The sequence below is a fragment of the Lepisosteus oculatus genome, chromosome 22 (assembly GCF_040954835.1).
Source record: "Lepisosteus oculatus isolate fLepOcu1 chromosome 22, fLepOcu1.hap2, whole genome shotgun sequence".
Taxonomy (NCBI): Eukaryota; Metazoa; Chordata; class Actinopteri; order Semionotiformes; family Lepisosteidae; genus Lepisosteus; species Lepisosteus oculatus.
Genome location: NC_090717.1, coordinates 13,797,385 through 13,812,455, shown reverse-complemented (window position 1 = coordinate 13,812,455; position 15,071 = coordinate 13,797,385). Strand labels below are relative to the sequence as shown.

At 41.7% G+C, this 15,071-nt stretch overlaps 1 protein-coding gene across 4 annotated transcripts; it reads left to right on the top strand.

Moving 5' to 3' along the window:
• The first annotated feature begins 630 nt into the window (after nucleotides 1-630).
• ccdc157 (coiled-coil domain containing 157) lies at nucleotides 631-11,501 on the top strand. Of its 4 annotated transcripts, none has more exons than XM_015365974.2 (12): nucleotides 631-761; nucleotides 1,162-1,220; nucleotides 2,577-2,861; nucleotides 3,666-3,840; nucleotides 4,261-4,939; nucleotides 5,836-5,913; nucleotides 6,599-6,768; nucleotides 7,248-7,424; nucleotides 8,008-8,176; nucleotides 8,362-8,501; nucleotides 9,670-9,758; nucleotides 9,971-11,501. In XM_015365974.2, exons 3-12 carry the CDS (start codon nucleotides 2,614-2,616, stop codon nucleotides 10,212-10,214), a joined length of 2,169 nt encoding a protein of 722 aa, XP_015221460.2. In that variant the 5' UTR covers nucleotides 631-761; nucleotides 1,162-1,220; nucleotides 2,577-2,613; the 3' UTR covers nucleotides 10,215-11,501. The 4 variants fall into 4 exon arrangements, with proteins under 4 accessions (XP_015221460.2, XP_015221459.2, XP_015221462.2 ...); XM_015365973.2 differs by having other exon boundaries at nucleotides 631-771; XM_015365976.2 differs by lacking the exon at nucleotides 7,248-7,424 and having other exon boundaries at nucleotides 631-771.
• Nucleotides 11,502-15,071: the final 3,570 nt, after the last annotated feature.

The window sequence follows — 15,071 nt, the reverse complement described above, 5'->3', positions numbered from 1 at the left end:
CAGCAGCAGCCTTAGCTTTCCAAGGAGGTCTCCTATCCAGGTACTAACCAGGCTCACACCTGCTTAGCTTCAGTGGGTTGCCAGTTGTGAGTTGCAGGGTGATATGGCTGCTGGACTTGCAAGCAATTGCAATTTCCTGTGTACCACATATTTGAAATATATTTTTCATCTCAGTATCGCCATAGTTTCCACAGCCTTCACTGTTTCTGTCGTTGCTTTTCATTAAATAACAGTTAACTATTTACTGCTCTTCAGTGTGTTTTTGCAAAATTAAAAATAATGTTTACAGTTATTTATGTTTGTCTTAATTTTGTAGGCGCCCTTATCCTGAGCTACCAACCGCACACATATATATATATTAAAAAAATATTAAATGTATACACGTTTACAGAAACAAAAACAAGCGAAAAGCTAACAAAATTAATATTAAGGCCAGTTCAAAATTCCGTGGCACTATAATTCTGAATATAATTATAGGTCGCCTTGGATAAAAAGGCTACGTTATAACTGTTGTCATTCTTAGCAATCAAATAATGTCCGAGCCAGTGCCTCCTGATAAAATGGCTCGACAGCTGGAGTTTCAGATGACGTCATCCTCAGGCGACTTCCTGTCCGTTGTTTCCATGGAAATAGGGGACAACAGATGGAAGCTTGAGGATTTCAAGAGCATAACGATCAAATAAAACAGGGACGTTTCGCTGTATTTCATCGAACTGAAAACAGAAGAGCAAAAACACGAAAGCTCTAGCAATGACCATAGAGTAAGGACAAGTAAGTGTTTCTTGATGTATCATCTGATTTTTTACTGTGTGTCGGCAGCAGGAGCATGATTTCTGCAAGTGCATTGGCTTGTCTGCTTTTTTTCTTTTTTGGTGACTTCGAGAGCGATGGTCACCAAGCTGAATGTTGAACGGAGAGCTGTGACTTACTGTAAATCTCTGAAGACTGCCGACTCAAGTGTCAGCCCTGTTTCTAATGACTCCAGTGTGTGCTGAGTTTTGTTCGGTCTGATTTTGTGATTATTTAATTTACCCCACATTTAACCAGGAGACTACTTCCACAACCCTTTGCGTAGTGAAGGGCCTCCAGTTCTCAGTTTTAAATGCATGTAGGCTCCACTTGTGCCCTTGGGTTTAATTCACATTTCACTGTTCCTTCTAGGTTTTTTGATAGTCTTCAGAACTGCAGCTCTGGGGTTTTCAATTTACCATTCGAAACTTGTAAGTAATCTGAAAATGATACTTTTTTAGAGCATGTTAAAGGAGGAAACTTCAGTTATACTTATACTCTAATGAAGCAATCACATGTATATAAAGGGGTCACAAGAGCCTGAGGAGTGTAATCCTGGTAAGTAACTCTACTCTTAATGGATTTTGTGATTATTATTTATATTAATTAATTTGTTAGCTCTTCTTAACAATACGTTGCTTTACAGTACATTCAACTGAGTCATGCCATGACTGTATTCAATTTCAATCCACCACACTAATATGCGATAGCAGCCAGAAGGTTTTGATTCAACAATACAGTTTCATAGTTGTACTCTATTATCGACTCAACTTGTTATAGTAGGTCCTGCCTAAATAAATGCCTTATTTAGTTTTGTCAGATATGTCTATTGTGCCTTTGTTTTGTTTTGTGTGTTTTGGTCTGATGTCTTTTCTGGCTTTCATTTCAGCTTTGCTCTTTGTCATTGAGGCTACATTGAACTAACAATTGTCTCATTAAGACATTTCCAATCGTTTTGAGCACTTAGGGACACAGCTCAAGTATTCAGTTAAGTAATGCAAAACTGAGTTAGTCAAACCCAGAAGACACAGGTGCTCTTTGCAACCATGACTAAAACCACTTAATTAGACGGTCAGGTATTTTTATTAAAACAAAAGCCTTGTACTCTTTCACAGCAGTGCTTCCCAAATCAGTACTGCAGCCCTTGCCCCTCTCCCATCAAGCCTATCTGTATTGATGATCATTGATGCATTTTGATATTTAAACTCCTAAACATTGTGGAGAATGCACTAGTACAGTGATTCTGTCTCTTGGCCCTGGCAAGCTATAAGGTCCTCTGGTTTCCATTCCTCACTGACTGCTTAATGACAATCAATCAATTAAGAAAAACGCAATTAATTGGTCTTAATTACAATTGTTTCCAAGCCTTTAGTAATAGAAGAGTTTGTTTTTCCCATAAAACCTACAGGCTCCTGTCTAGATCCAATTTCAGTACTCCTCTAGGGCCTGGATTGCAAATTATTACAGTAGTCATGATGCATTAAGTAGCATAGATTTAAAAATGAGAAGATTATTGTTGGGTTAGAAAAATCGAAAGGGATCAAAATAGCGTTTAATAAGAGTTAGGGAGGTAGAAGTTCCAGCAGGGAGCTGCGTCGGCTTGCGCAGGCTGCAGAGTAACAGGTAAAGGGTTATTCCTGCTGAAAGGAAAAGAAAACAGAAAAAAGACCCGTCTTCAGTTGTCAAGGGTGTTAGGGAAGTAGCGCTGAAGACCATGAGGCTGTGGAGGTCTGGGCTGTTGTGTGCATCTCAGCACTCGGTCTCAGCTGGCAAACGCTTCTTCGAAGGGTTGGAGAGCGACAGCAGACTGGGAGGCTGGGGAAGATGAGCCACCTGCTGGGCCGGCAGGACTGCGTGGACAGCCTGCGGAGGGACCTGACTGACCTCCAGGGCACGGTCCTGGATGTGTTCTCCCGCACCGGCCCGATCCGCAGTCCCTCCTGGAAGTTCCCCGACAAGCTGTCCTGTAACCTAGACCTGGTGACCCTCCTGGAGCAGTATGACTTTGTGGAGGGTGAGGAGGAGTTCAACCAGCACTCCCATATCGTGCTGCTGGAGCTGGTTGTGGACAGGTAAGGTTCTGTTCCTTCTACTTCATGTCCACACAGTATTTACTAAGCCTTTATGAATAACCCACACACTTAGTTGAGAAAGTGAGAGCTCAAATAAACGCAAAGTGTTGTCTTCCTGCTTCTTGTACTGGGTGGCAGCAGTGAGTTGCCTTTGATAGAAAAAGTGTGGCTTTCAAATTGGAAACAGACTAATTTTGAGTTTAATACGAAGCAATCCCTATGAAAAGTGAAAACCTTCGGTGAATTTGAAATTAATTCTGTTCCCCCACCTTTGTTTTAAGTAAGTACTTTATGTTTCTACAATTTCAACTGAATATTTACGATACTAATGTAGCTCAGTACAATGGAGGCCCAGTACAAGATTGCTGAGGTGTCCCTCTTGATCTTTGTCCTTGTAATACATTTTAAATCTGTATCAATAACAAATGTAATAAATAATAACATTTGACTTTTTCAAAACAATATCTGAAGGTGGTATTACTGCTTTATTAGCACATTACTTTCCTAACTTACCAAATGATTGTAGTGTAAAAAATGTGATTTTGAGGTGTCTTTGCAGTACCCCAATAAGCTCAGAGCCCTGCTGCTGCTCTGTCTGATTGTTTCTCTCTCAGCAGGGGATATTACTCCTTTAACAGTGTTCATCTCAGCAATCATGTGAAAGAAACAAAAAAAGCATCAGAGCACTGAAAAAGCAAGAACTCAACATCTGTTGCCAAGTGTCAGCCCGTGTCTGCTGGTGTGTGTTGTAGGCGTGATGGTGTGAGTTCCACTTACAGGCAGTGATGTTGTCTGTGCTGCCAGGCTGGTGCTGCTGCTGCAGAGTTTCAGTGGCTTCACCGAGGGCATGCTGGGAGGACACAGGAGCGGTTCCCAGACTGGGGCAGCTGGGCCCTCCACGTCCATTGGACTGGCAGTCAGATGCTGCTGGAACAACCTTCTCAAACTAGGGACCCTTCATCAATGCACACTCCGACAGGTCACTGATAAGAATTGCATTAATGATTTATTTAGTCATATTTCTGAAAAACGTTACAAAATGTCTTAGTTCTTGAAATCTACAAACAGTACTCAGTTAGAGAAATATATTGTAAGGATATTGAAATCTGAATTGTTGAGAGAAGGTAAAAGATGTGAAAAAGATTTATAGTGCTTATGCCTCATATTCATCTTTTCATCTCAAATCTGATTTGCAAAAACCAAAAATAGAAATTGTAGCTTTTCTGTGCCTATTCTTATGGCACTGAAGCTATTAAGCAAATAGCCGTGTGAAATTGTATTTTCTTAAAAAGAATAATGAACATTGCAACTTCCAGAAAGTTTGACGGATAACTCACCTGGCATTTTCAGAAATTTGAAATGCCCCTTTAAAGTGATTTAAATCTGTATGTTTATTTAGGGGAAAAAAATGGAGCAAGGAGCACTCACCTTGCAGGCTGAGGAGCAGGTCCCTTCCAGAGAGAATGCAAACAGGTCAGCACCTACCTTAAAGAGTGCCGAGAACAGTAACTTGAGTTGCCCACTAAGCTCTGCATCCGGCAAGAGCTCTGGTAAGGACAGTACAACATGCTCCAACTCCGGTATTGCCAAAGACACCCGCACTGTAGGTTGCCAGACCCTGGAATCTGCCCTGGTGCCCTGTGATGCCTGTTCCCGCTCACAGGCCAGCTTGAGGGAGGTGAGTAATGCCCTCATTGCTGTGTGCCAAACCCAGAATCTGCCCTCTTCGCTGGCCCGCTTCATGGAGGTGATGGATAGCTCCCTGGAAAACGGACAGCTGTCAGCCTCTGACCTGGCATACTGGGCGTCAGAGCAGAGCAAAGACCTGGCTCGGATCAGCAAGCACCTGGCGGCGCTGCTGGGAATGGTGCAGCCCCTGAAGGAGAGCCTGGCTGCTTCAGAGGCCCAGAGGGGCGTCCTGAGGGACCAGCTGGAGAAGATGGAGAGGGTCCTGTCGCTGGAAAAGGAGGAACACCAGACTAGACTGCGGGAGATGGAACTCCGGCTGGAGAAAATGAACACCAAAAACACAGAGGTTGTGAGCAAACTACAGGGGGAGCAGGAGGAGCTGAGGAAAGGTGAGGCTGAACAGAATGGAGAATAAACTGACAAATAAGAATAGTGTTGCATGTTAACGCGCCAATCTGCAATTTCCCTCACAGGATTAATAAAGTATCTATCTATCAATCCAGAATGATCAGTTGCTATTCAACTATCTAAGGAGAGACACAGCTAGTGTACAATCGTGATCAAAAAAGTGTGCTTGTAAGGACATTTGGTTGTTTTCACACCACAACCACACAGTGTCAGACTGAGGACACAACTGTCATTGATAGGATCATAAGGGGTTCTCCTTGTGTTGGAGAGCTGAGTTGACTTTTCTCCAGGTCCTTTGATTTTCCCCCAGCTCCCAGCTCTTGACCCTTTCCAGGGGATATTTCGAAGGGAATTCAAACTTTGATTTTTTAAATCCAAAAACAGAGTTTTGCCTATGGGATTAGAAAAACAAGACCAAATAAGCATACCTCTGTGATGGTTTGATGTTCTCACAGGCATGGGTAACTGGTACGTTTAGCTAAAGCTTTCATAGTTTCCCAGCACCAAGTATTTTGTTTAAATTTTCCATCAAGTTCCAGAATAGTCATAGGAATAATTGCTTGTGTACAGATTTCTTGTTTCTCATAGCTGGGAATACAGTGGGTATGCCATTTAATTTCATATAGTCCACTGATCCCCACTTCTGAAAAACTGCTTTGAAGCCTTTGGAACACAAATTAACTTCCCCATATTATTTGATCACTTTCAGCACATGGTATCTGTTAAATCGTAGATCCACTGATAGTGGCCACTGGTTACAGACAGAACAACTTCTTAAAAAGCTCCTTTTTTCACTTTTTAAAAACTTGTTTGGATGGAATACTGTAATATGGTTTCAGATGGCAGAGTGAAGTCACAAAATCTTACTGTGTTCCAGAAACGTTGTCTTTGGAGGAAAAAAACTCAAAACTGAGGGAAGAACTAAGTTTACAGCAGGACAGCTTACAAAAACTAGGTAACATCTCTTTACCACTCAAGAATAATAATTAGTATTTTTTTTTAAATGATGCGCATCTCAAACTATGGGCTCATAAATGTTGTGTACTTTCGTACTTGCAGGGTGCTACAGCACCAAAAGCAGATCTAAAAACATTAACTGTTTAATTTGTTTGGTGAATATGTAGACAGTTGAACTAAGTAGGAAAGACATCTAGTCAAGACGTTTAAATCAGAGACTAGGCAAATGAGTGCTACAGAACACCCACTGCAGCATTTTGGCTCTAAATGAATCAGTAACAGGGTGGCATGGGGGCACAGTGGTTATCATTGCTGCCTCTCAGTGCCAGGGCCCGGAGTTTAATTACAGACATGGAGTTGTGTCTGTGTGGAGTTTATATGTTCTCCCGATTGTTCATATGGGTTTCCTTCCACAGTCCAAAGGCATGCTGGTAGGTTAATTAGCTCCTGGCCCTGGTGTGAGTGTGTGTTTGTGTGTGTGCCCTGAGATGGACTGGCGTCCCCCGTGACCCTACATTGGAAGAAGTAGTTATAAAATGGATGAATGGATGTAACATTATAGGAGGTTTCGCAATAGGCACTTTTCCAATTGAATTTAGCAATTACAATTCTTGAGTTAATACACGTGAATGCTTACGTCTTTCACAAGAATCGAGTAAAAAGTGAATGTTGCTGCTTTGTAGAGCAGGAGAGACAGGAGCTCCTAGAGGAGATAAAGACAAGGCTGGTGGATCGAGAGGTCACTCTAGGACTGGAAGAGAGGGTTCGAAGCCTGGACACAGAGCTCTGCAGTACCGAACTCCAGCTGTACAAGGAGAGAGTCAAGACCCAGAGCTTGGGCCGGCTGCAGGAGGTAACACCCCATGAGAAAGTACTCAATATAGTGGAACCACTCACTATCAGGGCCTGCCTAGGGCTGGAAACAGCATTAAAAATGAAAGACATTGATATGCCAAAAATGCATAACAACCTCGATCCAAAAAATGAGAACTCACTGGCTCATTAAAAAGCAGGCATCACATTTCTCAGAAAGTGTCAAAAATAGGGATGTATCTTGGGAGCAAGCTTCCCAGGGAGTCTTGAACATAAAACAGGTTTCAACATCTGAACACCATCACAGATTCTGTTGAATTGTTCAGGATCAGAAGTTGAAAGAAAACAATGAGTTTTTCCTCCGTTCGTTCACAAGTTCACAAGACACTAGAGGTGTTAAATGGAGCAGGTTGGTGGGCTGTACTGACCCGCCTCTTTGAGCTGTCTGGAGGTGCTAACGAGAGAGAAGGGTGGGGCTTTGCGGTCTCATAGCCGTGCTGTGTTTCCTGCGCTGGCCAGTCCTTGCAGGCCAAGCAGAAGGTACTGGTGCAGCGAGTCAATGCCCTGGACCAGGAGTGCGAGGTGCTCATGCAGCGCCTGGCGGACAGCGAGGAGGACAGCGCAGTGCTGGAGGAGCGGCTGTCTGAGAGCAGCCAGGACAGAGCCGGGCTCCAGGCCGAGCTCGCGCAGCAGCGGGTAGGTGCCTGCCCACACACCGCGCTTGACATCAGCGCTGCAGGCTCGCCGGGAGATAAGACACCACTTTATTGTCCATCCAAAAGGGTGGAAATTTATCCTTGACGTCAACATTCAAAATAACAGAAAAAAAACACTCAACATAAAATGCACATTGAAACAAACAATAGTTCTAGACATGCAACAACACATATATGCAGATCTCGCTCTGCCCACATTACACTACCATTACATGTGAAAGAAAAATCAAAGAGACCTATCCTTGAATTCTGCGTGGGCATTTGAGATTTTGAACAGGATACGTGATGTCTTTTTCCAGGTATTCACTAATGCATATCACAGTAAATCGCAGGTGACCATTAGCTGAATATAAATTATACTTGATCATGTCACAGTTTTTTTTATCAGTTACCCATGGTGCATGTTGTGCTTTTTCATGTGTTTGCCATGATTCAGCTGTAATTATTCTAATATGGATTTACCACTGAAAAAAAGTGTTATAGAGGAATACTGGAGCTTGAAATTGCTGGGGAAATTGCTGTATCCTACCTGGGATCTGAGAAGGATTCTGTTTGTTCTCTAGGCCCTGACTGAGGAGCTGCAGAAGGAGAAGGAACGTCTAGAGAAGAGTGTTGGGGATCTGCACGGAGCGGTGTCCAGACTGCAGGGGCAGCTCCAGGAGCAAGCCCAGAAAGAAAAACTGCTAGTGGCCTTCCCAGATCTCTGCAATCCTACCCCGTGTGCTCCTGAGAGTAAGGCCAGCCTCTCTCCTTTACCTGTACACTGGCTGTTTCATTCTCACTGGATAAAGAGACTTGTCCTGAGCACACAACTTTTGCCTTCTTAAGATGTTCAGTGGATGAGAAATGTGATATTCTTTGGCTTGTTTTCAAAGCATGTCTCATTGTGCTGTATGTTTTCTGTACCGTCTTCTCAGGCACAGGGGATGTGCTGTTGGACATGGAACAGCAGATGCAGGCCAACTCCATAAGAATCAGTGTGCTAGAGGAGGAGAACTCCCGCCTAAGGAACAGCCTGAACAAGCTGAGGGACAGTGCCCACAGGAGGGAGATGAAGGTGGGCATGTTCAAAATCTCAGGTCCTTAGTCTTCCAACAGGTACACTGTGGGACTTCCGCGTACTCTGTGGTAAATCAGTCTGGCAAGATAACATTGGGGCCTATACATTTCTCCCCTCTCTTTGAGAAAGTACTGTACGATGTGATTAGAAGTTGTTGAGGAGAACAAGTTTTTGCAACACAAACAAAATGGCTGGCTGACGTACCTCAGCAGCAGAGAACAATTTATGATGGAGAAAATGAAGAATGTTTGAAGGAGGATAAACTTTGTGTCCAAGAAAAAAAAACAACCCAGAAGGATTCATAGGTACTTCGTCATCACTTTATAGATACGATACTAAGTTATCTATGTTTTTAATCAACATAGCAAAACTGGATTAACCACCCTGATCCTTGAAGGCTTCATTGCTCTCAAATGTTCAATCTAAATGACCTGTGAATTACTAAAATTAATAGAAATTAGTCACTTGACTGGTCAAAATGAAATTGATCTATCTTTAAATATAATTTATTTCCGCTTTGCCTATAAAAATTGACGAATTGTGGCTCTCCGGAATAGGGCTAGGCAATAGCTGCTACACAGGGATTTTTGGTTGATGCTGCTATATAATGAAATAAATTGCACAGTGGTATCCTGTGCTGTACTGAAGCCATACTGTATTTCAAGCCACAGATCCTAATATACAACAAAACATTGTTAAACAGAGATGTTTGAAATACAAGCATGAACAGTGAAAAACATTTCCTAGTTTATCCCTGATCAACAACACTAGAACAACATTTAAAAGAATGTATACTGAGCATCAAAATAAGGTCATCACAATTTATGCCTTTATGCTTTTAAATAAAGTACTATATGTACATTTTGTATAATAATTAATTTCAATTTTAGATCTCTTAGAAATAGTTTGTAAATCATTGTGACTTGTGACAGTTTTGAGTAATGTGTTATTTTCTTTTAAGTACAAAAATATTAAAGATGTATGAAAGTGAAATAAAGCTTTGTAGTCATAAGAAGAAACATCTTTGCTGTACTCTGCAGACGTTTTAAGCAGAAAAACAGCTAAATGCACCGTGCGACACAAACTGTTCTTCCTGTAATTTATTATCTTCTACCTGCACTGCTACTACTCCACTTATCGTTTCCTGTCTGTCCGGCCTCTGCAGGTGCTCTCTCCTCAGCAGCTCTGGTCACACGCAGACGTCAGTCCCACTCAGAGCAAGCCTGTCCCTGCAGCCCCGAGCCACAGCACAGGGTAAGACTCCGAACCCCTGCTGCTCCCTTTCCCAGTTATTCGAAACATTCAGTGTGATTCTCATCACTAACAAATAATAAGTGATCTAGTAAATTAGATCAGCTTCCTTCTTTTCAGAAGGTAGAATTTCTAAAAAGCTAGCTGGCATGGTATCTTCTGCCTGCATCTCTTCAATCCCACCTTGCTCACTGCATCCCATCTGCCCTCTCCAGTGACAGAGACCCCTACAGTGGTATGGGACAGGAGCTGGGAGTCGGCAGGAGGGCTGGGGAAATACCTGGACACCGGGATCGGCGATCTCCTGCAGCTCCATCATCATCGTCTCCATCACCAACGTCATACAGGCTGGCCCCTGCGATCTCTCTCCCAGAAGAGGCCTCCGCCATTAGCCCCTGCTCCCGGCTGAGTCAGGCTTCCCATGGCCGCGGCTCCGCGGCCCGGCCAAAAAAGAAGTAACAGGAGCCAGTAGAGCCCGAGGCCCAGCCCCTGGACATCAGCTCCTTCTTGGACTTGTTTTTTTTATGTTATCCGTGCTAGACAAGATTCAAGAGTTAAAATATCTACCATGAAAACTGTAATCATTCATGAGTATCCGACACCAGGTGGCGCTAGTTTTGTTTGTGTGATCGTGTTCTCGGCTGCCTTTGTGTTCCTACCTTGATCAATTCCTGCCTGTCCATCCACAGAGGCTCTGGCTAGTAAATAAAGCAAATAAATCATATGTAAATGGCAAGATCTGTGTGGATCACTTATCTTCACTTTTTAATTTGCACTTACACATTTTTTAAATTGCAGTTCTCCTCTTTTTAGTTTGGACAACATCTTTTCAATTTGCATTTCTTTAGTTTGTGCCACATATGATTTATTTGCTTGCCTGTTGCTCTTCTGGTCCACCGTAATATGTAATTATTCGGAAAAACAACAATAAGGACATATACATACGTGAGCTTAGTACTTTCCTTTAAAGCTACATTATGAAAGCATCAGATTAAAGAAACCATCCATGTGATTTGGATAAAGGATTTGCGCTCTTATGCAGCAAAGTCAGTAAAAGTCCTTTTTCTGTTCCACAGTGCTTTTTTGCAAAAAAAATAAATGCAGAGGTGACAGACTCCCTCCTGCACTGGAGATGGATTCACCGATTTAGAAACACCTAATAATAAAAATTGTATTTCATATTGTGCCTTTCAGGTAAAGACATCTCAAAGTGCTTTACAATGGGAAAAAAAACTAGAAGTACATTGTTGGAAAGAACATGTTGAGGCTGAAAGAAAAAAACTGAATTTATTAAAGGCTAGGAAACACTAGCCTGGAGAAATGCGCTTTGACTTGGCTTAATAGGACACAGAGTAAGACGGACTTTGACATGATGATCTTTCAAGATCAAGTGCTATAGATCAGAAAGTCTATGAGGTAGGAATGAGCCATGTTCTTCAGTGCTTTGTACACTACAAAGTATAATTGCAGGTGAAAGAATACCCCGCAATATTTCTGCTATAGATCACAAATGATAAACTATGATTGAGAAGAACACAAATATTTTTCACCCGGTTAGATGACCCAATCTTCATATCATCAAAGATCATTTTAAAAGCATCGGTATAGTTTCTATGGTGGCCTCAACACCTTCAAATTCAAATTTTGTTGAATTGATGTTTAATATACTGTAGTCTGGTTTGCTGGTTGTGGTATTTAGACCCATATAACACTTTATAATTCACATTAAATTCTTTTCTGTTTTAAGTTCCTTTCATAACACTCAGCTTTTTACAAAACACTACTTTATTTTGAGAACTGTGCTCTGAGGGCATCTGTAGGATGAAGACTGAGGAACACATGACTGTGTTATATCCTCCTGTCTACAGATATGGGAAACAGAATATGAAAAGTGAAATGTTAAGCTAGTGCTGATACTGTATTTTCAAAGACATTTGTATTCCTCTATCAGTGCAATTTTGATACCCACTCTAATTTTTAGTTTGGATACTTTAAGATTTAAAAGTAGATGGATGTCATTAGTTTTATATGAAAAAGGCTTTTACATTCTGTTTTTTAGGAATTCCTATCGTTATTGTGGGGCCTTTTCTATGCTCATTTCCACACATTGGCAGTAACACATTCCAACATATAAAAAAAGGCTTGGAAATACATTCATCCCTAACCACTGTGCCACTCGAACTTAGAAATGTAATTAAAAAAATAAAAACAATAAACAAGGGTGGGCAACACGAAAAAAACAACTCAAAAAGAAACCTCCTTTTGCACAATGAATGCCCATGCATAATTTAAAAAGTTCATCCAACTGCAGCCTGTGTGTGAATTTAATTCATTAGCTGTTATCGTCAGCAGTGTTGCAGTACAAACGACAGAAGACTTCTCTGCCGAGAAATCGTAAGGGAAATAAAAGCTAATAAAAGTCTAATCTATCCTATCCCAAATGGGACATAACCTAGGACCGATTCACGCGCTTAATAACTGTGAACCAAGCTTTGTAGCTTCCTTTGCAACAAGGAAAGAGGATTGTTCATATCCCAATGGATTTTCTGCTGAGTGATTAAGGTCGGTTTGCGTTCGGTGGGCTGTCTGTTGTGAGCTCGACAAAGGGCTCCTTTCACTGCAGAGAAACAAGGACAGCCAGGGTATGACAAACACACCTATGGTTTCAAGCGCAGTGAGGTGTGTGTGCCTCTGTGGGGGTGGAAGGGTTTCACTATGGCAACAGTACAGACAAGCAGAGCAAGTTCATGATGAATACAGGCCTCTGTCATCTATCTTGCTGACTATACTCTGTCTGTTTGCCCACTCCTGTTTCATATGGGAAATTGTTTGCTGTAAACACAGCAGTAAATAAAATGGCTCAGTGTTTCATGACAGACGGGCTTGCAGCCCACACTCTTCTTGATGCTGTTTTTTTAACAATTGGCCGGATCCCTGACACTTGGCCTCCTGTATGCTACTCTGCTTTTTTATATGACTACCTATTTAAATACCTAAATAAAGCAATCGTGCCCCTGGCAGCCATCTTAATCTGGCACTTCATCAGATTAGATACAATTTGTTTTAGTTTCTTCCTTTTAATACTGTGCACTTGGGCTCTGGGTAAATTTCCCAACTACGTAAAACGTCAGCTACACTCACTACATCTCATCGCTTTTAACTACACAGTTGAGTTTTTTTCATTTTTGTGCCAGTATGCCCTTTAAATAATACATTGCTCTCCACAGCAGCATCCCAAGAGGGATGACTGCCTTCCCTTTTCACTCTGAAAGCCTTGTTCCTGGAAAGCCTTTTGATATTCAGCCAGCTGCAGGAACACGTGATTACTGGAGGTGGCTGAGACTGGATTACCATGGCCTGATAATATGACAAACTGACATCTGTGCTCTCATAGCAAGGGAAAGGTGATTATGAGACGCTTGGGTAGCTTTTACCAATGCACGAAACAAATATCATACTGTCTTTTCAATTAGCAGAGAGAATTTGTGGTTTATTTTTCTGACTTAGGCTATTAGTCTTCAAAAAGAACAAAGCTGAACATCAGGCACATATACTGTGTACACTTTAGCCAGTTTTTAACATTGACCCCTGAAGCAAACAAAAGGCAGTTCAGAGAGAGCTGTTCGTTACGTAGAACAATACACTTGGTCATCTGTGGCAAGAGCCAGGGGATGTTAAGCATACCCAAATGAAATGTAAAATACAAATGTAAAATGTTTTACATTGTAAGTCTCCCAGCTCAGCTAAAACAACAACAAAAGCCTGTATTTAAGATTCCTCACCAGAGGAGGTTGGTAATGACATACAGTAGCACAAACTCAGAATAGCAGTGTCTACATTATAGAACCATACTTTGCAAACATATTCACACTTGAAACCCTTACAGAGTTTTCACAATTTGCTGTTTTAAAATTTGCAGTCATGACTCTTTCAGGTAACAATTAATATTGGTATACACACAACCTTCTCCACACATTCAAGACCAAAAAAAGAAGAAGTAAATAGATAATAGAAAATGAAATAGTCCAGATGGCATAAATACTCAGACCTCTTGCTGACACAAATGTAAATTATTTTGGAGCATATTATTGCCTAATGGACTCATACAATTAGTCTGTGTGCAATGACAGTGGTTCACATGTTGCTCAGAATCAGGTTATAGTTCCGCGTCTCGTCAGCAGGGACTGGAGCATAGATGAGGCCAAAGCTGCACTGGAGTGGCTTAAGAGAAAGTGAATGTGCTTGAATGTCTCAGCCAGGCCTGACTTGAATCCTACTGAGAATCAATGGAAAGAGCTGAAACCACTGTCCATATCCGAATCTCTTGGATTTGCACCAAACCAGTGTGCAAAGTTGGTAGAGACCAACAATGTTGTTTAGGTTATGATTACAGCTAAAGTTGCTTTTGAAGACTTTCATGCAGCATGTTTCAGTTATTTCTCTTTTGTTTTTGCTGACATTTACTGTAACTCGTCTTACCCTTAGGAGTCTTCAGTTTGATCTTTCAGGTTTGGAATACAATATTAAGTGTACTTTCCTCTTGTTGAGGTCATTTAAGAATGCCTTCATGTACTCAGAAACCCCTGTTAAAGACCTATTACAGTCAATTTAGCTTACTCAAGGAATAACCCTTTTTATCCACATTGTCTTAGTTCTCCAACCACCCCATTAGAAATGACTTTAGATAATTTACAAGGTTAATTCTTCCATAACTAACTGGCTTCCCCTAATTCCTGTCTTCAAAAGGATTAAAATCTCAGACATTATTCTAAATCCCTCAAGTGCTCTAATTAGAGAGAGGCCCTACCAAGAAACCACTAAAGGTACATTAAAAAATACCTCTTTACTGGGTGAACTGGTCTCAGAATGTCTACCTTGTTATGTTTGGAAAACAATAACAGGTCATTAACTTTTCTCTCCTGGGAAGGACAGGTGTCCTGCCCAGGGTGTGTCCCGCCTTGTGCCTGTTGTTTGCTGGGATAGACTTTGGCTTCCCTACGACCCTCTAATAGATAAAGCTGTTCAAATATAGATGCATGGAAAAGATCTCTCAGTTCCAGAAATCTGCATTCCCTTACAATGGTGAGACACTCATAAATAATGCAGTAAGTACCCGTAAAGGAGTTTATGATCCAATGAATAACTGAAATGAAGACAGCAAGTCTTTGTTTTTACTGCATATCTAAAATCTACTCCCAAAGCAGTGGTGGCATCAGTGATCAGTGGCATCACACCTCCCCCCCTCCCCCTCAGTGCTTACCTCCTGTGTGCTGTGATCACTGAATGGGCGGACTGGGTGAATGATGGGGAGCTGCC

Coding starts and splice junctions, on each gene's coding strand:
- ccdc157 (XM_015365974.2), top strand. CDS start 2,614: ATGAGCCACCTGCTGGGCCGGCAGGACTGCGTGGACAGCCTGCGGAGG. Junction 4,940..5,835: donor GCAGGAGGAGCTGAGGAAAG/GTGAGGCTGAAC, acceptor ACTGTGTTCCAG/AAACGTTGTCTTTGGAGGAA. Junction 5,914..6,598: donor GGACAGCTTACAAAAACTAG/GTAACATCTCTT, acceptor GCTGCTTTGTAG/AGCAGGAGAGACAGGAGCTC.